This window comes from Pinus tabuliformis, chromosome 3_2 (assembly GCF_031772625.1).
Source record: "Pinus tabuliformis cultivar Carrire ecotype Pingquan chromosome 3_2, CPIR1, whole genome shotgun sequence".
NCBI lineage: Eukaryota > Viridiplantae > Streptophyta > Pinopsida > Pinales > Pinaceae > Pinus > Pinus tabuliformis.
The window spans coordinates 37,990,360-38,017,495 of NC_142302.1; the positions used below are offsets into that span (position 1 = coordinate 37,990,360).

The window sequence follows — 27,136 nt, forward strand, 5'->3', positions numbered from 1 at the left end:
ACAGGCCTTGCGAAGCTTTTGCGGGTAATACTTTTGCCACTTGTTGCAGCCTCTCCGAATCTAGAAAACTTCCTCTGAATCATTGTCCCTGCCCCTCCCTGATTCTGCTTCCCTTCTCTGGCTCGAACTCTTCTGACAAACTGTTGCTACTCTCTAGAAAATCGAATTGCCCAAGGAAATCGATCTCAAGTGTGTGTTCTCCATCTACCTATCGACTTCTTCTTATAAGCTATTGTTGGGACTCCAACGACCAAGATTAAAAATTAATCAAGGGCTAAGATTATTTCCTATTCGATCTGTGTGAGTTTCTAGATGATTCGCACCTTTCTCAATTAACACTGATTAATTAACCCATTTTCCTAAGTTTAGACTTAGGAAATATTAAAAAATAGGCTAATGATCTAATTGAGACACTTCTAGGTGGAATTTCTAGAAACGATTTTTGGGTTATGGAGAACTCTTGTGTTTTGCCTCTCCACAAAGTTTCGAGACTAGAACACCTCTAATGCTCCAAAAACTAACATTTTTGACCTTCTTAGCTTTTGACAACATTAAGTCATCATCAGAAGATGGTTCATTTTCCTTTATAGGGGTATCTTGATTATCTAATTGCACAATATTAATGGATGTTTCCTTCATGACTTGATCAAGATCAAAAGCAATGTTTTGATCTTGAAAGAGATCAGTGGGCTTCTTGTTCCTAACATCAAATACTAACTTTCCAGTAAAGGCGCTAAGGTAGGTCACAAGGACGACCTCATTTGAGGGTCTAAGTTGCTCAGGAATCAAATGCACTAGGGTGTTAAATCTTTGGTTGAATTCTTTAATAGGTTTTTCTTCTTCTCTTTCGTTGGAGAGGGAACTTTTGTATAACTCAACTACATCTTTTTCTTCGAACCATCTTCTTTTGAACTTACTGACAAAGTCGTTCCACGATAAGATAGAGGAAGGACCTAAGGATTTGTACCAAATACGAGCGTCACCTTGAAATGTTAGGGAAAAACATGTGTTCCTCTTCTTTATGTTTTGAGTCACTAACGAGGAGCTCGAGTTGAGTGATATGCGTTTGGGCTTCTTCCTTTCCATTAAACTTTGGTAACTTCGGATGGTAATGGAGAGGGTGGTGGAAGGCTTGCAGTATATTACCAAAGTTTAGTGGATGGAAAAATTCTTCCTTGTATGGGGTAGAGCTCATGTTTGGCTTTTGCCCACGGGCTAAATTTTTATGTCCTAGCCATCTTTTACATTTTGTGGTACATTTCTTGTTGTAAGTGGCCAAATTATGCTTTTATGTTTCTTTTTAATTGCATCAACCTCCGGGGCATCATCTCAGGCCTGACCCAAAGTGTGGATAAGAGGAGGGGGAAGGCTAACACCTTGTGGACCCAATGGACAAATGTGGACTCAGATGGGAAAAGTGTGAAAACATGTTATAATGCGCATAGTGGAGTGAAATATATGGTGTCAGGAAATGAGACCACGGAACCGAAATTAGGGTTTCCCATGTAGTGCCATTCCTAAAGCTAGTAGCCAATAGAGGAGATCCCACGGGACTAGGATACAATATTAACCACCAAGTTGGGACAAGGGAACAAGAGTACAATCCAAGCCCATTCTTTCCGTCGAATCCCCCCACTAATCCATGTCCAAATGTGCCCAAGAAAAGCAAGCATAAACACTCAATTACATAATGAAAAGTCATACCTTCGGGGTTGGAAGGCCTACCTTGAAACATACAATCATAACAGATGGGCGAGGGCACACAATGCCTGGCTCAAGTGGGGGAGAATAGTGGCACATCGAGTTATTTGGTGGTTGCAAGGGGCTGTTGGCTGCCTGTTGAAGACGAGTCTAGGAGAAAAATTATCCTCTAGGTGTCACCCACTGGTGGTGGGTAACAGATCCCACTAGAAAAAAAATGATTACTTTCCAACTTCAAATTGGACTGTAATGATGAAAATAAAATCTAGGTGGAGAAGGCCAAGCTTCAATTTTTTTAACTCTTGAAAAAAACCTTTCAATTCACATTTACCACTTCAAAGAAGCCTTTAATTATGCCTTTTTAATAAATCTCGGACAACCTTTATCAACACCTGATTCTTGAATTTGCAAAGGCTTTTCATCATGTGCTTGAAAATCTTGATTATCAAATAATGTCCGGTCACAACCTCTTAATACTTTTGATTTTTATTGCATGTGTTATGTCAGAACAAGAAAATATGCAGCCCTAATGTAGTTGGTGGTTCCTAGAACGCTGAAAGTTGCAGCTGTGATCCCAACAGACTATGGTAGGAAAATAAGGAATGGAGGTTGCAGTGGCAAGCTGCAAACCTGATGGTTGTTGTAGTGATGTCCACAAATGATGTGGAAGGCCCCGGCTCCACAAACTACTAATTTCTGGCAGCTGTAAGCAATTGAATGGATGGTTGGCTGAGATTTCGAAATGGCAATTCCAATAGTGATTTGTGGTACCCTTATGTCTCTGCCAACAGATGCCCACAACCCCGCTGTGCTTCCCTGGTTCAACTTGAATGGTTTATGCCCAAATTCAGTTTTGAAAGAGTGTGAGGGGGTTCCTCATTGGATGGCAGATCAATGTTATCACTCAATTTTCTTTTTGTATTCTTTGGCTTTTGTAGCAATGCAATTACTGGGGCGGCATTTGATTTCACATTGCTTTCTTTGATGAATGGCCTTGGAAAAATTATGGCCACAGCCCTAGAGTTACTTCCAGCAGCAGACAGAATCTTTGGCCATGGACATTGGGGAAACATAACCCACTCTGATACCAATTGTCATGGACAGAGAGGGTTCATAGCTCTACTTGCACACAAAGCACGGAATTTCAAGGCACACAAAGCGCACAATATAAATATGAGCGTATAACTCACATTAAGAATAATGATTGATAGCTTGATGAATACAATGAGTAAATATCTGGGCTTATATAGCCTTAAATAGGAGTGCTCAAAATAAAGAGTTGTGACAGTAGCATCCTAATTGCATTAATAATATAATCTTTAATAAATATATCAAATTAAGTATATTACACACTTTCCACTAAGGAAAGAGGAAAAGATGAACAATAAAATAGTTTTGTCTAATTTAAACAGTTTTTTAGCACAGCTCTTTTCAGTGCACCTTGGTCCTTGTGTGAGAAGAGCTAACTATGGTAACATATTTTCATTTAATATTTGTTTTTAAGATCTATTTTTATCTTCAATTTTAAATTTTGTCATAATTTGGTATTATGTGTATTAGTGAGTAATATAAAGACAATGTTGGCTGGGTTTTGTTCTACTGGTTGATATAGGTGTTGACATATAATTGACCCAGTTCGAATCTTTGCAGGCATAGATCCTTGAATTATAAGTTGGCCTAATTTTCCAGGTTACATTTGCAGCATTATATATATATATATATATTCTCAAAGGGAATCATCCTCCCTCTCAACTCAAGGGTGAGAGTGAGGGTCAATACAATTATATTCATAGGTCCATGGCCATTACATCAATATCTCTCATCATCATGTCACTAGCAAGGAATTGAACCTGGGTGGGGGTGATAACAACCATTCTTCCCAACCACCCGAGATAACCCCAATTGACATATATATATACACAAACAGAGCTACCTGCATAAAGTTCTTGTCTCCACTATCTGCTCATTATAAAACCCTTAATAAAATTAAAAAATTTAGGCAACAAATCGTGGCTTGCCTCCTTTTGGTTAATGCTTTCAGTTGTGAGCATACATATGCCATATTAATATAGACCCATGAAATATACAAAAAAAATTGTAATGATTTTCTCAAAACTCAACCTAAAAAAAAATTGTTAGGTGGTTATACAATGACATGATAAAATTTTAGGAGATAGGAAGAATATTACTCATGCATTTTGCAAGTTCTTTTTGGACAGTTAATGAAGTAAAAAGGTAAGATAAGGATAAGGCATACTCTTTGAACATTTCTTTTAAGCCACCATAACGCTTAAGGGAAATACTGCATAGTCCTAGAATATATATCCACCAGATTGTAGACCAAACCATAAAGCTTGTTACAGGTCGCCACAAGAAATGAAATGGATAGCCTTCAGCTTGAATATCTTTAGCTCCATCTTTTCCATGGATTTGCTTTGCAGGATCTGTATTGTCCTGACCAGAGTCACTAGATTGTTTTGTATCTCTAAACAACTTTCTTGGAGGAGTGTCAGGACCATAACCTAAAAGAAATATGACCTGAGACACATACCAAATATATGTTAGTCCAGAACACAAACAAGGAAGCCATGATATAACAATTATATATACCCAAATAAATGAAATGAAGATAAAAACATTCTGAGATACTTGCTGAAAAATAAAATTGTTTTATCCTAACTTGAATCTACCGTGGAAGGTGTTACCTGCTCAGATGTAACCTAGCTGGGAACAAAAACCCCATTGCCCAATGGACAAGGCACCTATAAAAATTTCAAGTTCAGAAGGCATCAGGGCAATTTTGCCCCTTTCTCTCTCTATCTTCTCTCTCTTCTTCAATGCAAATTCCATGCTTCCATGGGGGAATTGTATAAAATAACACTAGCATGATGAACTTATGTAACAGACTTAGGCCCTTGGGATCTGGTTAGTAAGAACATCACTCTAAAGTGTTTTTTTTTTACTTAATTAATTATTTTCGCTTTTTAGCGATAAATAATTAATTGAGTTTTTTTCACTCATATCCTCCAAAGCTGGAGTGTGATTACTAACTGGGCCTTGAGTGTGTTTTCTAAGTCTAGGGTCAATGTATATTACCATGCTAGGCATTATCTAGAGTCTCACAGAATTGCACTAGGTATTTCTAGGATTCTTTTAATCATTAAAAATTTCCTGCAGAACAGGAATCTTTAATAAATTTCTATATAACAAATAAAAAAGTGGCACTAGGAAATGTTGTATGGCATGCAAGTACTCAAAATTCATAATCACAGTATCAATATTATCCTAGTACCCACTTTGGGGTGCAAAATATCGATTATCCCTCACCAAAAATCACTTTTACTCAAAAAGAGAGGAAAAAGACGAGAAAATTCAGTAATTAAATAACTGGGAACATATTAAAAACATGTTCTCAGTCAACTTTTTCTCACAATCAATGAAGTGAGGTGACAAGGCAAATAAGAGTGAGTTAAATGATGAATTGGAGGCTAAGGCCCATGAGTTGAGGAGACAAGTGGCTGCCTACTAGGCCGAGTTTATTGCCAACTTAGAGGGCTGAGTTAGCTCATTAGAAAGAGGCCAAGTTGATGCATCAATGGACACGAGTTTGACTTCTAGTGAGGGCCGAGTTATGACTTGAGTGAGTCATGAGTTGGGTAGAACATGTGGCAAGGAACTCACACACTTGAAGCCACTCACTCACACATTGAAACGAGTTGTCTCCAGCATGTAGTACGCAATCCACACTTGGCGAATACGTAGCAGCTTGGAGAGGCATACACTCAGCCATTTGGGAGAAGACTTCGAGTTCCTTGAGAGCTGCCACTGCACACTTTGTTGTGCATGATCCCCTTGCCTAACTCACTGCTACACTTCAAGACTGTGCAGCACATACTAAGAGATATTGTTGGACACCTAATCCTCTAAGGGTTATGGTGTGGAATGTGAACAGTGATTGGAGTCCAAGAGACCACTTGGAATATGGAAACCAAGGGTCATAAGACAACGTATTAACATGTAAATCTTTGTGAATAGAATGCATCTCATGATTTATCATATCTTGTCTATCATTTGTGAGTGTTTAACATGGTATCAGAGCACGTGAATTCTTGCCCTGCTCTAATTTGAACCGCTAGTTTTGTCGTCTTCATCAACCTGTTGTTCTTGCAAGTGATCATAGATTGCCTTAGCGGTTTCTTTTACATTCTTATTAGAATCTGGATGCTTAGAGAAGTGGTAGTTTAAGCCTATCCATCAGTTTACCTGCACTTTTCCCTGCAAATATGTTAAATTCCTGAGCCTAGCACAACCGTATTCACGCTCAGTGCCTCGCCTATCCCTTTCCTTGTCAGAACCGCCACCCTCAACCATTTCACTGTGTGCATGCCATTTCGTTGTTGTGTGTCTTTGACATGTTAATATAGGGCGGTTCAACCATATTTAAGGTTCTATGGTCCTTTACAGCCCCAGAAATACAACAAATTTTGATCTCCCTGGTGTTAATAAAAGAACAAGTATTCCATCGGACAACAATTGATTCTGCTCTGATTGCCGAGAATATTGCAGAGTAAAAAAAATTGCGCTCTCCAACATAAAGTTTTAAAGAATTTCGGGAGTAGGGAGAATCTTGAGCGTAAAACACTAAGGACTTTAAGTGTTTAAAGAATGACTTCAAAAATACAGAAAAGCGTTGAAGCTTAAGGGTTTCTGTTGGAATTGAACTCTCTTGCAAAGGTTTGGAAGTTGATAATTCCAAGCGCTTCAACTGTTAGTGTGGAAAAAATTATTGAATGTGGTCTTCCATTGTCTTGCCCTTGGACTAAACCCTACTACATTTTTTTTTTTTGGGAACCAGAGATTTGAGTATATGAGGAGTTTTGTCATCATATCTTTTGATTCATTTCAAAGGATCATTGATATCTAAGAGCATTAATGTGAGAGCTGGAGAGGAAATATGTGAGAAAGATTTTCACCAAAGATTTTGTGGTTGGGTTCAGTGGCGTCCATCACGGTTGCTACAATTTGTGGTCACCCTTACAGTTACTATGGACATTTGACTGAACATTGATTTATCTGTTGTGAGCGCCCCTTCAGTTTCTACAGCTTGACATAAATATTACAAAAATACAGACCTTGTACCACCCTTACATTTTTTGTTGCAGTTGTCCTTACAATTTATAAAAGTTACACACCTCGTCTCAGTTCTAGTCTTGAAGTCAAGGGCGTATTTGTTCTAGCATTGAAGTGTCCTTTCTTCTCATGTAACTTAAGTTGCACGAAACGGGGAAACGGGTACGAGTTTCCGAAACAAGCATGGTTACGAAACGTGACCCCACAAATTTTGGAAACAAAGAAACGCGATATATATATATATTAGAATTTAGGACATTTAAGAAATGTTATGTGCAATCATAAAGCATACATGATACATTATAGTTTATTACATTTAAAGTTTAAATATTATGATTAAATTTACATCACATTTACTCATGAATGACCACATAATGAAAATAGCAATATCGGAATATCCAAAATCAACCTTTATTATATATCCAAATCTCAAAATCAGTGTTTATTATATATATGGGGTTGCAAGTACAATGAAGACTATGAGGTTGCAAGAACTATAAAGACAAAAGACTAATCCTCATCATCATAATCCTCACCAAAAATAAAAGCAGAAGCATGCTCAAGAGTGGATGGTGGTGTTGAAGAAGATGATGGGCCAATTCCACTTCCAGGCTGAACCTCAATATTCAAGGCAGCAAAAGAGAGATCCAAATCAGAACTTTTTGGATCCACATCCCATTCTTTAGAAGGACCATTGTTGTATTCTAGACCCCTATGAGATGCAAGGTGAAGGTTGGAGTGCAAATAAACAAGATCCTCTACCTTCTGTGAGCCCAACCTATTGCGCTTCACAAAATGAACAAAACCATAGGTGCTCCAATTCCTTTTTGTTGATGAAGAGTTTACCACTTGTGAAAGAACACAAATAGCAAGGTTTTGCAAATGTACACCATTTACTCCATGAAAAATCCACCACCTAACTGGAATCATGGGGCTTCTCTCCTCCAAAGTTGATATATCTGAATAATCATCTAATCCTGCAACAAAACTGGCAAATTCTTCCTTTACCTCCCTGTGTAGATGAGATGGAAATATTCTCATAAGGGCTTTTTCCACCACATTAGCCTCTCTATCCTTATGGGGTGCCTTCCTCTTCCCATTGCTTTGAGCAATAAGCTCCTCATCGTAAAATTTGGGGTTCAGTGCATGTGCTAAAGTGTGCAATGGAGTGTTGAAATTTTTCCACCTATCAACAATGATTTTCTTGACTAAATCAACAAAATGATCATCAACAAACAGAAGCTTTGGAGACTCTTGTGAAATGATTTCCATAGTTTTCTCAACCATGGAATCCATGCCATCATATACCTCTCCTAAGAAAGGTTGGTCAATGTCAGCATTCCAAAGAAGCTCAAATGCAAGGGTTGTGAACTTTAACAAGAAATCTATCTTGCTCCACTAGTCTTCATCAGGCACAATCTACACACCATATATCCTTGCTCTGAATCTACTTGTCTCCACTCAACCCAAAGTTGACTCACCACCATAGAAACTAATGCTTGCTTAACCTCAACAAGGCAGCGCAACATCAGGAAGTTTGAGGCATATCTTGTCTCAGCAACTTTTAACAACTCCAATTTGGAGTACTCTCGAAATATTGCCTGAGATTGGTGGTGGTTGGTGATGAATTTAACAATCTCCCTTGCTTCCCCTATGATTTCCTTTATTCACGGAACTTTGTTTTCGATCTCCTCTAAGATCATATTCAGATTGTGGACAATGCATGGTGTCCAAAAGATGTAGTCATACCTCTTGTAAAGCTTTATAATAGTTTACTCTAAAATTTACCTTAAATATAATATGAAAATTGTTATCAGAATTTATCAGTTGATGTCGAATACCTACCTGAATTTATGTGGTTGGAGATGCTACTCGTTTACTCCTGCTCCCATTCCCGCTCTCGTTACCAAAATACCAAAACCTCCCAGCCAAACCGAGTACAACCTAGGTACTTAGTTCCAGAGTGCGTTCCAGTTGATGCAGTCTGGTCCCCCATGCCCAAAATCTTAAGAACAATTGAGGCTCAATGAGATTCCATGATAGGGCATTGACCGTAATCCCACTAGGAGGGGTGGAGGTATTACCCATTGTCTACCCTCCAAAACCTAGAGTCATGGGAAAACTGTGTGAATCACACTCCCCCAGACGTGTCATGATGACTACCAGATGCCTACTGAGAAGTCAGGACATAGTCGACGCAATCGTTCTTAGGATCTATGAATGGTTAGATCAGTATAGCTGACACCATGGCATACTTCAGTAGAGGACGGATAGGATGGAAGCGGAAGAGATTAGGAAGGATAGGATGATTCTAGAATAGCTTGGAACCCCAATAGAAGTAGAACATGAATATTGCAGCTGAAAATAAAATATATATATATATATATATATATATATATATATATTCAAGAAAACGAATTTAAGTAACCCATGTCAAACAAATTCAATCCTGAAATACAAAGACTTATGTGATCGCACTAATTACTAATATACTATGGAAACCCTAACTTCGGGACGAAGTTTTTGGAAGGATGGATGTATGTAATGACCCACCTATAACTATAAATAAAATACGAATATTAGCATACATACGAGACCTCATACGGTAGCTACGTATGCATGGACCCGCATGTATTGCACTATATATATGCTGGTTACTACAGGGAAATGTATAAACTAAAGTAATGAATTGATTATCGAAAGAAATCCTCATGAATATATGAAATTAGGTAAATAATACGTATACCACTTTAAATACATATATATAGATGATAAACCCTTAACTAAAAAGAAAATGTTAATTTATATTTATATTCAAAATTAAAAGTAATAAAATAATAATATGAATTAATTAAAATTATAAACTAAATAAATTAAATTAATTTATTAAATATAAACTTTAATCAAATCAAGCCTATGTATCCAAATAAAATCAACAAAATCAAATGAGATTTGATTTTATAAAAGTTACACGTAACAAAAAAAGTGACGTGGAGATGGGAGGAAGGCAGTGGACAAGGAATTAAAAGGAGGAAGGAAATCTTGAGGAAGGGGGAAAATAAGAAGAAATTTCTGAGAGAGTCTCAATTGTTCTTAAGATTTTGGGCACAGGGGACCAGACTGCATCAATTGGAACGCACTCTGGAACTGAGTACCTAGGTTGTACTCAGTTTGGCTGGGAGGTTTTGGTCTTTTGGTAACGAGAGCAGGAGTAAACCAATAGCATCTCCAACCACATAAATTCAGGTAGGTATTCGACATCAACTAATAAATTCTGATATTATAGATGCTAATTAGATCCTGATAACAGTTTTCATATTATATTTAAGGTAGATTTTAGAGTAAAATGTAAAGCTCTATAATAGTTTACTCTAAAATTTACCTTAAATATAATATGAAAATTGTTATCAGGATCTAACTAGCATCTATAATATCAGAATTTATCAGTAGATGTCGAATACCTACCTGAATTTATGCAAGGGAGTGTCCAAATAGAAAGGACACATCACATGATGATGATCACAATCATTCCAGGGGCAACTTCAACAACAACAATCAAAGGAATGGCAGGTCCAATGGCAAAGGAAAAAGGAATGCGGGACATCAAGGAAATGGTCGATCCTCCAAGAAATCAAGGAACTCTAGGTATGATGAATCCAATGTTGTTAACAATAAGCAAAAAGAGTACTATCTTATATTGGCCCTCTCCACTGCCTCTCCTCCGAACACTTTGGGAAATTCGCTGATTGATAATGGTGCCTCAAGGCACTTCACCGGATACAAGGAAGCCCTCTCTAATCTGATAGAAAAGGAGACAAACTTGGAGATCATTCTTGGAGACGACGCCACCTATCCCGTGAAGGGAGTAGGGAATGTTACCCTTTAATTGAATCAAGGTAACACTATTCATTTGCAAGAAGTACTATATGTACCCGATCTCAAAAAGAACCTGGTGTCCATTTCAGCAATGGAAGATAAAGGATTCAGGGTGGCTTTTATCGATGGTGTTGAGTTGAGGTAGCATCAGATGTGCTCTAGACACGAAAATTGGTGGAGAGGCTAAGGCACATGAGATCTCCAATACCCATAAAGGGTTTGGGCAGATTCTAAACAGTTTGGGAGATATTAAAATAATTAATATTTTTAATGGAGTCCCTAAGTCTAAACTTAGGGAAAATAAAATATTAATGTGTATTAATATAAAATTGTGTTAGAATGGTCCAAAAGTCATGGATCAAGCCAGATCTAATCTTAGCCGTTGATTAGGGACTTAATCTCAGTCGTTGATTTGTCAACGAGAAAAGTATAAGAGGAGGCTTGAGGGTCACTTGGAGAACACACTGAGGGAGACCAATCAGTTCAATTTCTGGAGCGGGGTTAGCTGAGAAATTGAACCAGTGGTCTGGTGAGTAGTCAGGAGGCAGCAAGTACAGAGCAGAGAGGCGGGATCAGCCACTAGAGATCAGCGCTGAGGCAGAAGAGGCAAACGCAGGGCTTTTCAGGCAGATGTAGAGGCAGCAGAAGACCACGCAATCACTTGCTGGGTCTGTGTCAGTGACGCAGAGAGGCCCAGGGCTGACGTAGAGGGTTTGAGGGCCACGCAGAGGTCAGCCGGGCTGATGCTGGGATTGGGAGAAGTGCTAGAGAATTATTTCTCTCTGTGGGTAAGCTTGTTTGGAAACCTGTTGTACAAAGGAATTGTTGAATAATAAAATCCTCTCTTACTGCACCAGTTTTCCCACATTGGGTTTTTCTGGGGACTATTGTCCAAAATATATGTGTCAATGTGTTAATGCTTGTGCATATGTTTGTTTCTGTATTACGGTGTGATATCTACAACAATATTTATTTTAATGTTTATTGAAGTAATTTCATACATAACTTATTGTGGAATAAGTAGGAAAAATAAATCAGTTGCTGCAGTGATAAAATGTTCACATGGTATCAGAGGGAGTAATCAGAGACAGAAAGAGAAAATCAGTTATGGGTAGAGACCACGATGCAGAGGCATCCACGTCAACGGACTCACACAGATTTTCAAAAGACTGCACAAGAGAGAGATTTCGATTTCTCTATGTTGGCTTCCAGGCTGGAAGAAGCAGCGGCGTGTATGACTAGTGTTGCATCATCAGAGGTATGGTATATAGACAGTGGAGCTTCGTGGCATATGACGAGAATCAGGGAGTGTTTCTTAGAATATCGAGAAGAGAAGATGAACTTTCAGATCACCATGGGGAACAAGGCAAAGTGTACTCCAGTAGGGAAGGGTACCATAGCTTTTCAAACAGAATCGGGAGAACGGTTTCGTGCTACAAATGTACTGCATGTACCAGGATTGGGGATGAACTTACTTTCCGTGTCGCAACTACAAGGCAAGGGCTATGATGTCTACTTCATCAAGGAGAAGGTATACGTCAAACACCCGAGCTAGAAAAAGAAAGTGCAGATCGAGATCAAAAGTAATCAGTTGTATAGATTGCAACTAGAATCACCAATGGCACTAATAGGCAGTCATGGAGACAAGGACTTGAATGAACTATGGCACAGAAGAATGGGTCACTTGCACCATGGAGCTCTGAGAATTCTCAGGAGCACTGTAACAAGAGTTTTGGATCTGAGTACGGAACGAGATGATGTATGCAGGGGATGTGTTCTAAGAAAGTATGCCAAGGCAGTATTTCCTAGGAGCAAACACAGGGCCAAGAGTGTACTAGGATTGAAACACTCTAATATCTGCGGACCTATATCCGTCAAAGCTCTCAGTGGTGCCGAGTATTTCCTTACCTTCATTGATGATCACTCAAAGAAAACTTGGATTTATTTTCTACAAACCAAGGATGAGGTTTTCTGTCACTTCAAGGAGTTCAAGGCTCTAGTGGAGAATCTAACTAGGAAAAAAATAAAATTTTTGCGCTCAGATAATGGTGGAGAATATGTCGATAAGGACTTCACTGATTTTTGTGCTAAGAAGAGCATCAAAAGAGAGTGGACAGCTCCATATAATCCAAAGTAGAATGGGGTAGCAGAAAGAAAGAACAGGACTATTGTAGAAGCAGCTAGGGCCATGATGTATGATCAGGATATGCCAAAATTCCTGTGGGAAGAAGCATGCAACACAGCAGTCTATGTTCAGAACAGGACTCCTCATCGGGCAGTGGGCAAGATTACTCCAGAGAAAGTCTTCACAGGGAAGACACCTGAAGTTAGTCATTTCAGGATATTTGGGAGTCTAACATATTGCCGCATACCTGAAGAAAAGAGGAAGAAGTTGGATCAGACTGCAGAAAAGGGATATCTAGTAGGATATAGCGAGAACGCTAAGGCATACAGAATCTATCTTCCAAGGAGCAAGAAGGTAGTAGTACGACGAGATGTAAAGTTCATGGAGGACAGGGCTTTCAGAAGATCTCACGAGATGCCTTCCGAGGAGCAGTCGAAAGAGGAGTCGTTGGTTAAGCCTCTTCAACCAACAGAAGTAAAGAATTCTTCCTCAAGACAGGAAGATTCTCAGGATGAGGAGGAGGAGCGAACAGAAGCACCTGCTGGCAGAGGAAAAGCGAGCAGGGAACTTCGTCAGATTCTGTGAGATGCAGAGGACTTCATCGGTGTGCAAGAAACAATAAGAGGGAGCGAAAACAGCCAGATAGATATCAGGCATTAGTAGCTCAGGATGGAGAGCCTGCCAATTTCAAGGAGGCAGCTCAACATCGAGTTTGGCTAGATGCGATAGTAGAAGAATACAACTCCATAATGGTAAATAATGTCTGGGAGGTGGTGCCAAGACCTCAAGATAGATTAGTGGTAGGTTCAAGAAGGATCTACAAGATCAAATACGCTACAGATAGCAGTGTTGAGAAATACAAGGCCAAATTTGTGGCTAAGGGGTATGTGCAAAAGGAAGGGATTGACTATGAGGAGACCTTCGCCCCGGTAGCCAGGTATACATCTATTAGGACAGTGATATCTCTTACAGCCCAAATGGGATGGGAGATCCATCAAATGGATGTCAAAACAGCATTTCTGAATGGGGTAATAGAAGGGGAGGTATACATTGAACAACCAGAGGGCTTTGAAACTCATGAGAAAAAGTCTCATGTATGCAAATTGAAGAAAGCCTTGTATGGTTTGAAACAGGCACCGAGAGCATGGTATGGTTGAATAGATGGCTACTTGCAGAAAATGGGGTTTATCAAGAGTGACGCGGATCTGAATCTCTACTATCTAGTTGTAGAGAACGAGCCGCTAATCTTAGTATTGTATGTGGATGATCTCTTTCTGACAGGATCATCCAGACTCATTGGGGACTACAAGAAGAATCTAGCCACAGAATTCGATAGGAAGGATTTGGGACAAGTGCACTACTTCCTAGGGTTGGAAGTTTGGCAGTAGAAGGGAGAAATCTTCCTTGGGCAAGGGAGGTATGCTATAGAAATCCTGAAAAGATTCAGGACGGAGGACTATAGACCTATGGCTACACCAATGATCACCAACTGGAAGAAGATTGATGCATCAAAAGACAAGGATGTCGATCCCACCCTATACAGGCAACTCATAGGGTCCCTGATGTATTTGGTCAATACCAGGCTAGACATTTGCTACTCTGTCAACACCCTCTATCAATTCATGGTGGAACAAAAGAGGGCGCACTAGACAGCAGCCAAACATGTTCTCAGGTATTTATAGGGAACAGTCGATTATGGACTCTTGTACACCAAGAGTAAGGATATCAGATTGAGTGGATTTACTGATGCAGATTGGGCAGGAAGTTCAATGGATCGGAAAAGTACCTCTAGGTACTGTTTCAACATTGGATCAGGAATGACCTCCTCGTGCAGTAGGAAACAGAAGTCTGTGGCTCTGAGCTCATCTAAGGCAAATTATATGGCAGCAAGCACAGCTTCGTGTGAGGCCATATGGCTTAGAAAACTGCTTCTGAACTTATTCAGAAGGAATATGGAGGCAACCAGGATCATGTGTGACAATCAAATTTGCATCAAGCTCTCAAAAATCCAGTGTTTCATGATAGGTCGAAGCATATTGATATCCGGTGTCACTTTGTCAGGGACTATGTCCAACGAGGAGCTGTACAATTGAGCTACACTGCTACAGGAGAACAAGTGGCGGACATCCTCACCAAGCCCCTTCGAAGGACAAAATTTGACTACTTTAGAGAAAAGATGGGGATGGTAAAGAACCCGTTTCAGTAGCAGAAATGGGAGTTATAACTACAAGGATGCAAAGGGAGTTGCAGTGCCGATGCAGTGTTGGGAGAAAGGACTAGCAGCAGCGCGGATGCAAAAGGAGTTGTCGTACAGATGCAGCAGTGGCAGTAGCAAAGCCATGGGCAGCAGTACAGGATGCAGCAGTGCAGAGGATGTTGGGGAGGGAGGCTTAGCATCAGCACAGGCACCGATGCCAGATGATCAGGGTAATACTCAGTGAGGAGTATTACTAGAGCACAGTCCTCGCTAAGAGGGAGTGTTGATTTGGGGTAGCATCGGATGTGCTTTAGCCACGAAAATTGGTGAAGAGGATAAGGCACATGAGATCTCCAATACCCAGAAAGGGTTTGGGTAGATTCTAAATAGTTTGGGAGATATTAAAATAATTAATATTTTTAATGGAGTCCCTAAGTCTAAACTTAGAGAAAATAAAATATTAATGTGTATTAATATAAAACTATGTTAGAATGGTCTAAAAGTCATGGATCAAGCCAGATCTAATCTTAGTCGTTGATTAAGGACTTAATCTCGGTCGTTGACTTGTCAACGAGAAAAGTATAAGAGGAGGCTTGAGGGTCACTTGGAGAACACACTGAGGGAGACCAGTCAATTCAATTTCTGGAGTGGGGTTAGCTGAGAAATTGAACCAGTGGTCTGGTGAGCAGTCAAGAGGGAGCAAGTACAAAGCAGAGAGGCGGGATCAGCCACTAGAGATCAGCTCTAGCGCAGGAGAGGCAGATGCAAGGCTTTTCAGGTAGACGCAGAGGCAGCAGAACACTGCACAGTCACTTGCTGGGCCTGTGTGAGTGACGCAGAGAGGCCCAGGACTGACGCAATCACGCAGGGGCTGATGCAGAGGGTTTGAGAGCCATGCAGAGGTCAGTCGGGCTGACACTGGGATTGGGAGAAGTGCTGGAGAATTATTTATCTCTGTGGGTAAGCAAGTTTGGCACCCTATTGTACAGAATAATTGCTGAATAATAAAATCCTCCCTTGCTGCACCAGTTTTCCCACATTGGGATTTTTCGGGGACTATTGTCCAAAATATCTGTGTCAATGTGTTAATGCTTGTGCATATGTTTGTTTCTGTATTACGGTGTGATATCTGCAGCAGTATTTATATTAATGTTTATTGAAGTAATTTGATACATAACTTATTATGGAATAAGTAGGAAAAATAAAACAGTTGCTGCAGTGATAGAATGTTGACAGATGGAAAGGTGCATGTTTGGAAAAGAAATTTCGAGGATGCTTTTACTCTTGGGTTCAGGATTAACACTTTGTATCAAGTTGGTGGAAGTCCATTGGGAGCCATGTCTTGCGACACATCTCTACAATCTGAACTATGGCACCTGAGGTTTGCCCATCTTCATTATAAGACCCTACCTGATGTGAGACAGATGGTGACAGGTGTTAGTGTCAGTCAATTTTGCCTGCCACCAGTGATCAAATGTTCTCTTTCAAAATGTCCATTAGGGTTTAAGGTCAAGTTTTTATCATTTCACTAGGTCCTCCATTCAAAAATTCTGGTCACTAGTTAGTGTGTCTAGGTTGTCAATTACTCCTTTACAAATTGCCATGTTTTGGTCACTATCATTATGCATTTGGATGTGCCATCTCCGAAAAGCTTTATGGTCATATCAGTCTCATTATCATGGTCTTCATCCAGCTCACTATCATCCATTAGGTCACTAGGGTTTTAGTCATTGAATTTCTCATTCCATTCATAAATTGGCATGTAAAGGAGTAGTGATACAAAAATGGTTCAAGAAGGTTTCATTTCAAAAGAATATTTTGTAATAAGTTTTAAATAATCTCAAGCTGTATTCAAAAGGTTCACAAGTACATGATTTTCAAATCAACAAGAAGAAAGTATATGGTGGGCCACCCCACTATAATCAAAGCAAGTCACTTCTCAAAGCTACAAAAGACAATTTTCTCTCATTTCTCTCATTCATCACATTGTCAAGGGAGCTCTCATCCATCATCCATCATTTCCTCACAATTTTAGGGCCATACATTTTCAAAAAATCAGTTTTTGCCCCCAGTCGTTGCGCTTTTCCTCCAATCGCTGCGCTTTTCCAACTGCACGCTTTTCCTTTAGACGTTGCGCTTTTTGCAGTGGTGCTATGCTTTGTGGTAAAAGGTTTCTAAATGGTTGCAGAAGGTCTCCAAGCTCAGCACAAGCTTTCACAAAGGTCAAACAAGTAAGTTTAAGGCTCTCACACTATCTTACACTCAGTTTATCAAATCTTATGGTGTGGAAACTTATCATTGGCTCCTACGCTACGCTTTTCTTGAAGACTGTCTTTTTCAATTTGTAAACCCTAGCAATCCCTCTCCTATTATACCCTAACATCTCTCCCCACCTCCTAAAATTTTATCACACCTATTCCTACTCTCTAACCCCATCATCCCATTCTTTTTTCCCTTCCCCTGTTTTGCCCCTAGGGTTTGCTATCACAGTCTACTATGGAGGAGGAGAAGAAAACTTACAACAAAGGTGGGAAAGTGTCAAGATATGAACCATCAAATACTCAGGAGCTGATGTCTTCACCAATTACCAAACAGTGTTTTCAACATGTAGGGTGTCTTGAGTTTTGTGAGTTGGTGCAAAAAGTTCAATACCATGCTGAATTGACCAGGTTGTTTGTCACAAACCTCAGAAAGGATAAAGTCACAATTGCAGGTGTCACATTCTCTATCTCAGCTGATATCATAGCAGCAGCTACTGGGATACCCAACATTGGTGAAAAGTGGTTCAAGACTCAAGAATTAGATGCTCAACTATATCAACCCTACCTCAAAGCTCCATACAAAGATAACATCAAGAGGATCTTTCCTTTTGGCCAGCTCCTTGACAAGTTTGCACCTTTGATGAAGATCATAATGAAATATTTCACTTGTGAAGGGAGATTCTCTAGACTCTATGGCTATCACATAAGATTGCTTATGCATTTCACTAGGGTAAAATTGCTCAACATACCCTACTATCTTTACAGGAGCATAGAAAAGATGTCATACAAAGTGCAGCATAGGAAAAGTGAGCTACAGCAAAATAGCCTCTTTCATCACTCTCTCATCAAGATTATTGTCCTTCATCATCTTAAGCAGCTAAACATTGATTGGGAGACATTCATTGGAGAAGAGGTCTTTTTGCCTTCTTCCAACCAGCCTACTAGACCTACTTCATCCTCAACACCCCTTGTTCAAACAAAAATTGGCTCATCAAGTAGGTCTGCAATGAAAAAGAAGAAAGGTGAGGATAAAGTGGTTAAAACTTATCAGAGAGGAAACAGGCTTGTGTTTGCTCCACAGGTTGTGGAAGGGGCCAAGCCTTCTACATCAGCACAACAGGGATCACCTTTGCATCATGAAACTACTTTAAAGGCCAATGAGGACCCTATGACAGTTGAGCAGCCTATGGTGAACAAGGAGAATGAAATCAAAAGGTTGCAGGATGAATTGACAGAGGCAAATGCTTTGATAGCATGCCTGCAGCAGGAAAACATGTAGTTGAAGGTTGACAGAATGCTTCAAGAGAAACATATCATGAAATTGCAAAAGGAGACTAAAGGTAAATCAGTGATAGAGGCAGAGGACCTAGTGGAACATCAAGAGCAGGTGGCAAAACACAAATCAAAGGCAAAAGGCCCTAAGAAGGCACTTCAGCAACAAAGGAAGCAGATCATGGTGAATGATCTTATTGACAGGGAAATTGATGAAGACAAGGAATATTGGCTAGGAAAAGTCAATGATCATTTAGAGAAGCTTCTCAAGAAAGCCAATAGGGACAAGAGGCTTCAGAAACACATGGCTGCCCATTATTACACAAGGAACATGATTCTGAAGGTCAAAGTCAAGCAAATGAAAGCAAGGCTAAATGAAACACTAATCAAACAAAGAGGGAAAGAAAAATTAGATTTGCTTTCTAATGCATCCCTTATAGCATAGCATATCACTTGGTGGCCTTGCATATCAATTTTGAAGAATTTTGGAAGAAATTTTGTTTTTTTTAAATTTTTGCAATTTTGGCACAGTCAGCCTGGAAAAAGCGTAGCGTGGGCCACACTACACTTTTTCTGGAGAGCTCCAATGGGAAAAAACTTTACATGGTTGGATAGCATTTGACTTCTACATCAGCTTTGGACACTTGGCTGCCTCATTCATCAGTTTTTACAGGGAGAAAATGCCCAAAAACCACCTAAAAACACCTTTCTACCCTGTTTTTGGAGGCCACGCTATGCTTTTTTACTAGTCTTAGGAGAATTGATTTTTGAGGGGCTATAATTGGTCTTTTTCAGTGCTTGAGGACTCCATTGTGTAGCAGACAAAAAGATCTTTCCAATGAGCTATCATGAGCTCAATTTGGAGTTCAGGAAGGCCTCCAAAAGTGGCCTGCAAGTTCACATTGCGCTTTCTGCAGCCCACACTGCGCTTTTTCCAAGAGACTGTTTTCTTTAGCAGTTCGACCTAGTTTGACTTTTTCACTTATGTAAATGATGTAATTGAGTAATCCTAGTGTAAATATGATGTAATAATAGGTGGTTAGTCTTTGTAAGTTGTTTTGATGTAAATTTGGCCTCATTTATGAGAGTGGTTGGAAGTCAAAGTTAATTAAAGAAGTTGTGGTTGGAAGTCAAAGTTAATTAAAGAAGTTGTTTTTAACTTCCCTAGACAATAGGATTTGGTTAGAACACCTCATGGAGTAGTTCCTAGAGTCATGGATTCGACCCCTGAGAGTGGGGAGATATTGTTTTGGTCTTTATGTATCAGTTTCTTAGTCATAGAATGGGTTGGACTTGAGAGGAGAGAACTATTGTAGCTTGTACTTGCATATTTTCTGGAAATCAAAGGATACAGTTTGCAGCTATTATCTAGGAATTCATGTGCAGTAAGTTTGTGATGTTGTTTTTTCTTTGTTATCACTTTATATGAAAGATATTCATCTTCTCTTTCCATTCATCAACTCTTCAATGGTTTTCCTTACAGTTTATAAACATAATTCTTTACATTAAGCTCTGTTTTGATGGAAAAATCATTATGTGTTACTTTCTTTCTTGCTTAATGAATTCATGTTTCATGCTCATTAAGACCTTTAGCTTCTTCTGAACACTACACTACACCGACAAACCCTAAGATCCATCACAAAAGTATTGCTACCTTGCTCCTTTATATCTTTGTTGATATAACCCTTTGACCCTGTTAACCTAGCTACCTGGCTTACTCCCTTATCTAGCAACAAAACCCTAAATTTTCCAAAACCTCCTTGAGCCTACCTATCTAGCCCATTATCCTTTTACATTTCAATCAATTCTTTGGTTGTGATTTCATAAAGAGAGCCCTCTCTAGTTTGGTAGGGCTAGCTACCAAACTGAAATCTTGGTCTGTAGTTACCTCCGTCAATCTCCTCTTAGCCTGGGACATTGTGGAGGATAACAACAGGTATGCCCGAGTTCAAAGTAGAGCATGAACGTGTATGTCCGGGATGTGCCAAATGAAAACTTACAAGGGGACCATTCCCCTCAAGTACTAGAAAGACCACAAATATATTGCAATTGATCCACTCCGACATATCTGGTATGATGCCCGTAAACTCTTTGGGAGGATACTTAGATTATCTCACCTTTACAGATGATTATTCTCGCAAGACCTGGATCTACTTCTTGAAAAAGAAGGATGAAGTGTTCACCTGGTGCTGACACTTCAAAGCCTTGATCGAAACCAATCCGATAAGAAAATCAAGATATTATGACTGATAATGGGGCCGAGTACGAATCCAATGAATTCCTAGATTATTGCAGAGAAGTTGGCATTAATAAGGAGACTACAACACCATACACTCCTGAGTAGAATGGTGTGGCTGAAAGGAAGAATCGCTCTATTGTAGAAGCAGTATGCGCCCTGCCTCATGATCAAGGCCTTCTAAAGTTCCTATGGGCTGAAGCTACAAATACTGCCATGTATGTTCAAAACTGATGCCCTCATCAAGCATTGGACTCCAAGACTCCCGAAGAAATGTTCACAAGTAAGAAACTCGATGTCTCTCATTTTAGAATTTTTGGAAGTCCCGTATATTTTCATGTGCCAAAAGAGAAAAGAAGCAAATTGGGTGTGTTGACCACTACGTGTCAATGACCCACAGTAGTACACCCCCTTTTTTTCGCAAAAGAGATAGCGTCTGATCGACGTGTCCGTGCTGTTCAACTATCATCATCAGCTTGATCATCATGTTATGTTGTAAACCCTTTTTGCATGTGTAAATTGTAAATAATCTCAACAGATCCCTGTCGTATATGTAATTGCCTAGAAAAACCTAATTTTTTGGTGACGATCTACATTCCGAAAAGTTTTTTGTCTCACCAATCCATTTTCGGATGGTCGGCAGAGTTTCCTTCAGCGTTACTCCAAAGCCAGAGTGGATTTTGTCACTAGGATCTTAGGGGAGTCCTAGTGTTTTAGATCGAGTCTATGTAAAAGTGATTTGGGAATAATCCTAACTATTTGGTTAGGTTATTTTATTACAAATTGTTTGATCTACTAGATTATATTTGTGTCGCAGAATTGGGTAGTCTATGAGGGTCTTTTTCAGATGGGTTTTACCCCTTGTAATGTAAAAAATGTGAAAATCATGATGTAAAGTATCCCGAGGATTGGAAAAATAATTTATCCCCTCATAGGTTAATTAATTAAATTTTCTGACTAAAATTAAATAAAATCCTAAGCCAAAAATTTGATTAATTCTAGGTCCTAGGTAAATTTAAATTCTCCAAAGGCAAAATTCGTTGGTTCTAAAAAATTAAAATTTAAGAGGTCCAGGGACTAAGGTAAATTAATTATTTTGTTAAATTTTAAGTCTTTGGTCCATGGGGTTAAATCAAAGTCAAAATTTTGAGGAAATTAATTCAAAATTTTAATTTTTGAATTAATTAAAATGCATTTAATTGAAAATTTCGAATTTCCTCAATAATTTAAAATTTCGACAGATGAGATTAAAAGAAATTTTAATCCTCATCAACGGTCGAGATTGCTTTGACGAGGATCACTCGAACTAACCGTTGGAGGATTTATCTTTAAATAGGAGGTCATTTGTCAGTCAGTTCATCCGATCTCTGGATCGTGTACTAAGCTCTCAAGCTCTCTTGTATACTTTTTTGAATTAATGCAAAAGTCTTTGGGATTTCAACGTGTTGTAGTGTTCCTCTTCATGAATTTATGGTAACATTGTTTTAATTTCTGTTTAATACCATGTGAAAACTATCAATCAATAGCTCTCTTAGAATAATCTGAATACAGGTATCTTATTCAGTTTGTTGGATCTAGGGTAACATTTTTAATTTTGATTGAAGTTGCAAGTATCTCTATTTCTTCATAATTTTATTGTTGTTCTATTTCTCTACTTGATTTGATAGTTGATCTAGTGTTCGCAAAAGATCTCTCATGTTCTCATTGAGCGTTTGGGGATAGTTTTCGGTTGGACCAGCGAACTCTCAACACATATTTTCTAAAGAGCCTACTTTATATAAGTCTCAGAATTTATATAACAATATTTTTTTTTTCTGCAGAGTGTTTTTGGGCTAGTACTTCTCTAAAATTTCAAAATCTTTTAAATATTTTGCGGAAATTTTGATAGATCTGGCTATTAAGAGCCTTAGATTATCAGATCTGGGAGCGGAGTTGGACTCATACTCCTCAGATTTGATAGATCTATAAATTATTTTTATAGATTTGTAAATTATTTGTATAGATCTATTATTTACTTGTGTAAATCTGAAATTTTGTAACATAATTTTGAATTTTAGCACTTGGGTTTTTGGATTTTCTTTATTTTTGTACATATTGGGTATTGGGTTTTCCTCTTTTCATTTGTGCAGGAATAGATCTGAGAAATCAGCCAAGAAAATATTCAAATCTAAACTAGATCTAGACCCTGGAGGGCAAGATCTGGACTCAAAGATTGTTTGCAGGAATAAATCTGAGAAATCAGCGAAGTAAATCTTCAGATCTGAGCTAGATCTAGAACCTGGAGGGAAAGATCTGGGCTCAAAGATTGTTTGCAGGAACAGATCTAAGAAATCAACCAAGTAAATCTTCAGATCTGAGATTTTTCAAGCAGATCTAGGGGTTTTGAGACAGATCTAGGCCCTGGAGGGCAATATCTTATCCCAAATCTTTTTATAAGGCCAGCCATTAAAGATTTTGCAATAAATCTGAAGATCTGAAGCAAAATAATTTTTTTTTTAAAAAGGGTTTCAAATTTTGGAGCTTCTAAGCCCAGATCTACCTTCCCCTAGCCCAACGCTAGTTCTATTGGGCCTAGTGCTAGCTCTCATTCACCCTAGATTCCCTTGCTCCATTTCTGATTTGAATATTTGATTTTCTGAAGCTAATCATTGGTGGGTTTTTGCAGAAAATTTGGTAAAAATTTGTGTTTCAGATATTGAAATTTTTTTTGCAACTTGGGCAAGTGATCTTCAAGGCCTAGGGCCTAAGGGTTTGATCTCTAAACCATATTTTTCTTCATTGTTTGTGACAGCAGTATACCTTTCTAATAGTGGTGAAAAACATATCTAAGTGGTTTGAAATTAACTAAAAAATTGCTAAATACATTAATAAGTCATTTATATTTGATGTGTATCAAGTATTTGGCCTAAATCTACATTTTGGGTCATTGTTATCTCTGAATAATTCTGTTTCTGAAGTCTAAAATATAACAATGGAAAAATTTCATGTGGGTTAGCCTAAAATCAGTGCCTAAGTTGTCTAATATATTAAGGAATTAATTTCTTGAGTTGGGCATTCATCATTAGGCTTATTTCATGTTTTAATTGCTGGCTGTAATAAGTATATCAGATTTGATATAATTCCAGAAATCACATCATAACAGGCTGAAAATTTTTGATAATTCATGTGGGCAAGTTTGGAAAAATTTTGGTAAATTTTTGGCATAAAGATATCATTGATAGCTTATTGTTTTCATTGTCATATTGCTGCTGTCATAAAGTTTTTCTTACTGCTGTCCTAAAAATTAATTTCTGAAAATTAAGTACTCTGTCATGGAATTGTGATAAAATGCATATCCTTTGTTTCATAAACTGAGTATTTTTTGAGCATCTGTTGATATTAATTGCAAAGAAGTTTTTGTTCTCTTTGAGCTATAACTGTATCAGAAATATTTGAAATAAGCTTGTGTTCTAATTGTAATATCTTCAGGGGTTTAATTTTGAGTCTTCATTTAATAAAGCGAACATTTCATTTGGGTATTGGAAGTTTCTGCGACATAAGCATCTTTTCATCCTTGAATCTAACTTCATCTCATCTTCTCATCATCTGGTGCATTTGCATATAAGTTAGTTTTGCATAAATAAAATTTACTTCCAAGCATAAGCTTGGTCGATAGAGAGATAGGTATCCATCAATCTTTGCTTGAGAACCCTGTTTTAATAGTACTTAAAACGGTGACCTTGCAGTTGTCAGAGCCACAGCTCTCTGCAGCGCTGGAGGCACTGGGTATGTTAGAATTTCAGGAGAGGTATCGTTAATTACACCTTAGTGTACTTCTCCTTATCTTCTCTCTGTCAATTACTACGAAATCAGGCTCAACATAGAAAGGATTGAAGGGTTCACATTTAAATAGGCATTTAACTAAAATTAACCAAGATTCTTACATCTCACATTAGTTTTAGGATCTGCATTTCATATAAAATAGTCATTCATCTAAGCAACAGTTGCTAATCGATTACTTGGTCTTAATTTCCCTAGCAAGATCGTTGACTCCATAAGGCACTTGTATCAATCGTTTAAAATCTAATCAAATCCTATAAGTCTTGCCAAATCTTAATCAAGTACTTGATTGCTTCACTGTGTCTCCCAAACTGGCTGGTTCCCAACTAGTTCTTCTTCATTCCACTTTTCCATAGGGTCTGCCCCCCTTAGCCTGCTGTAAGGAGACAGCTTAAATGGAGAGATTAGGGATCAGAGTGACAGACCCCGATCTGAGCCATTGTCATGGTGCCTAGACATTCTGTGCGACAACAAGGTGCATCTAGGAAGAAAGGAATCTTTGTGGACTATAGTGAAATTCTAAGGGATATAGAATTTATGTTGTTGGTCAAAAGGAAGTTGAGATAATTCATGATGTCACCTTCGACGAAGATATGGCCCTCAGGAAGATCAACAACCTTCCTATCCTAAGTAAGGACAAAGAAGCTGACACCGAAACTCAAGCTGCAAAAGAAGACGAAACGATGCCTGATGTTGATAAACCTAGGGATCCTATTGACCCTCCTCCTCATGAGCCCTCCTCCTCGAAAAAGAGACCCTCATGGCTTAAGGAGACTCTCGAAGATGTCGAGAGACACATTGTACCAAGGGGCACTTTCCGTGAAAGCAAGAAGTCCAATAGGTATCAAGGATATTTGACCGCCATGAGCACTATCATTCAAAATGAGCCTTCGTCATTCGAAGAAGCCGTGAAGCATCAAATATGGAAGGATGCTATGGATGAAGAATACGAGTCAATTATGAAGAATGATGTCTGGGATGTGGTCGATAGACCCCAGGACAAATTGGTTGTCACCTCTAAGTGGCTCTACAAAATCAAGCATGGAGCTGATGGAAGTGCAAACCCTCTCATTCACAAATGTAAGAGGGAGTTGGCTTCTAAATTTGAGATGAAGGACCTAGGAACGATGCACTATTTCCTAGGGTTGGAGGTCTAGAAAAAGCCAGGGGAATTTTTTCTCTCTCAAGGAAACTATGTTGTGAAGATATTGGAAAGATTTGGGATGGTGGACTGCAAACCTGTGACTACTTTGATGGAACTTAACTTTAAGAAGTTATGTGGTAGTGTTGATGGACATGAATTGGGAAATGCTTCTGAGTATCGTCAACTCATAGGAGCACTGATGTTCTTCGTGAAATCCCGTCTGGACATATGTTTTGCAGCTAACACATTGAGCCAATATATGGTTGAGCCTCATCACATACATTGGATTGGTGCCAAGAATCTTCTGAGATATCTTCGGGGCACAATCACTCATGGACTGAGATACACTGCAGGAGATGTGAGGTTGCATGGTTATTTTGATGCTGATTGGGCTAGCAGTGTGGTGGACCGCAAGAGCACTTTTGGATGTTGTTTTTCTTTGGGTTCTACTTCAATATCCTGGATGAACAAGAAGCAGAAATCAGTTGCCTTGAGCACCGCCGAGGCCGAATACATATGTGCTAGTGTGGCCTCCTGTGAAGTTGTCTGGTTGAGGAAGCTCTTTAGTGAGTTGTTTGGACATGTGTTGGATACCACTGTGATCCTCTGCGGCAACCAGAGTGGGATCCGATTATCAAAGAATCTTATGTTTCATGATCACTCAAAGCATATAGATATCAGGTACCACTTTATCTGGGATATGGTACAACGAAGAGAAATAAGGCTCTATCACATTGGGACTGATGAGCAGGTCGTCAATATTCTGACAAAGCCCCTAGGGAAGGTCAAGTTCTTGGCCTTCCGAGAACAACTTGGAGTCGTGGAGAGACCCTCTTATGAGGGTCCTATATGAGATGGACATTGAGCTCTAGGAGCTCTGGGGCGCTTGGAGTACTTCTTGGAGCGATGAGCAACCATAGGGTGAGTGATTCAGCCTTCCCCTAGTGGTTTGTTGTGTACAGAGTAAGTGGTTCAGCGTTCCCCTAGTGGTTTGTTGTGTACAGAGTAAGTGGTTCAACATTCCCCTGCGATACCCCTTGGCAACATGTAAGCAGGATGAGTGGTTCATCCTTCTCCTACTAAGACATCCTACCCATGTAGTCACAGACTCATGGGAAGTACCTCTCATCTAGCCAATGAGTAGGGAAATGAGGATAGGGACCATAGTACTACCGATAAACGCATCGTGTACTATCGTAATCCCTATGCTAGGATGACCGATATTGATCTAAGATCAATTGGAACTAACTTCGAGTCAGGAAGAGTGGTATGAGACACTCTCTTTTGATTGGAACTGACTTCGGGTCAGTAAGAGTCGTATGAGACACTCTCTTTTGATTGGAACTAACTTCAAGTCAGTAAGAGTGGTATGACA

The 27,136-nt window shown here is 39.1% G+C and overlaps 1 protein-coding gene across 5 annotated transcripts in view; it reads right to left on the reverse strand.

Moving 5' to 3' along the window:
• LOC149179703 (GPI transamidase subunit PIG-U) overlaps nucleotides 1-27,136 on the reverse strand; it is a 398,977-nt gene that overhangs the window by 107,553 nt on the left and 264,288 nt on the right. For all 5 annotated transcript variants that reach the window (XR_016256865.1, XR_016256864.1, XM_089415759.1 and 2 more), the window contains exon 8: nucleotides 3,959-4,239. Coding sequence is in view for 3 of the 5 variants with exons in the window: in XM_089415759.1 (XP_089271885.1) it covers nucleotides 3,959-4,239 (281 nt within the window). In the remaining 2 variants the exon portion in view is untranslated. The remainder of the gene's footprint in view (nucleotides 1-3,958; nucleotides 4,240-27,136) is intronic.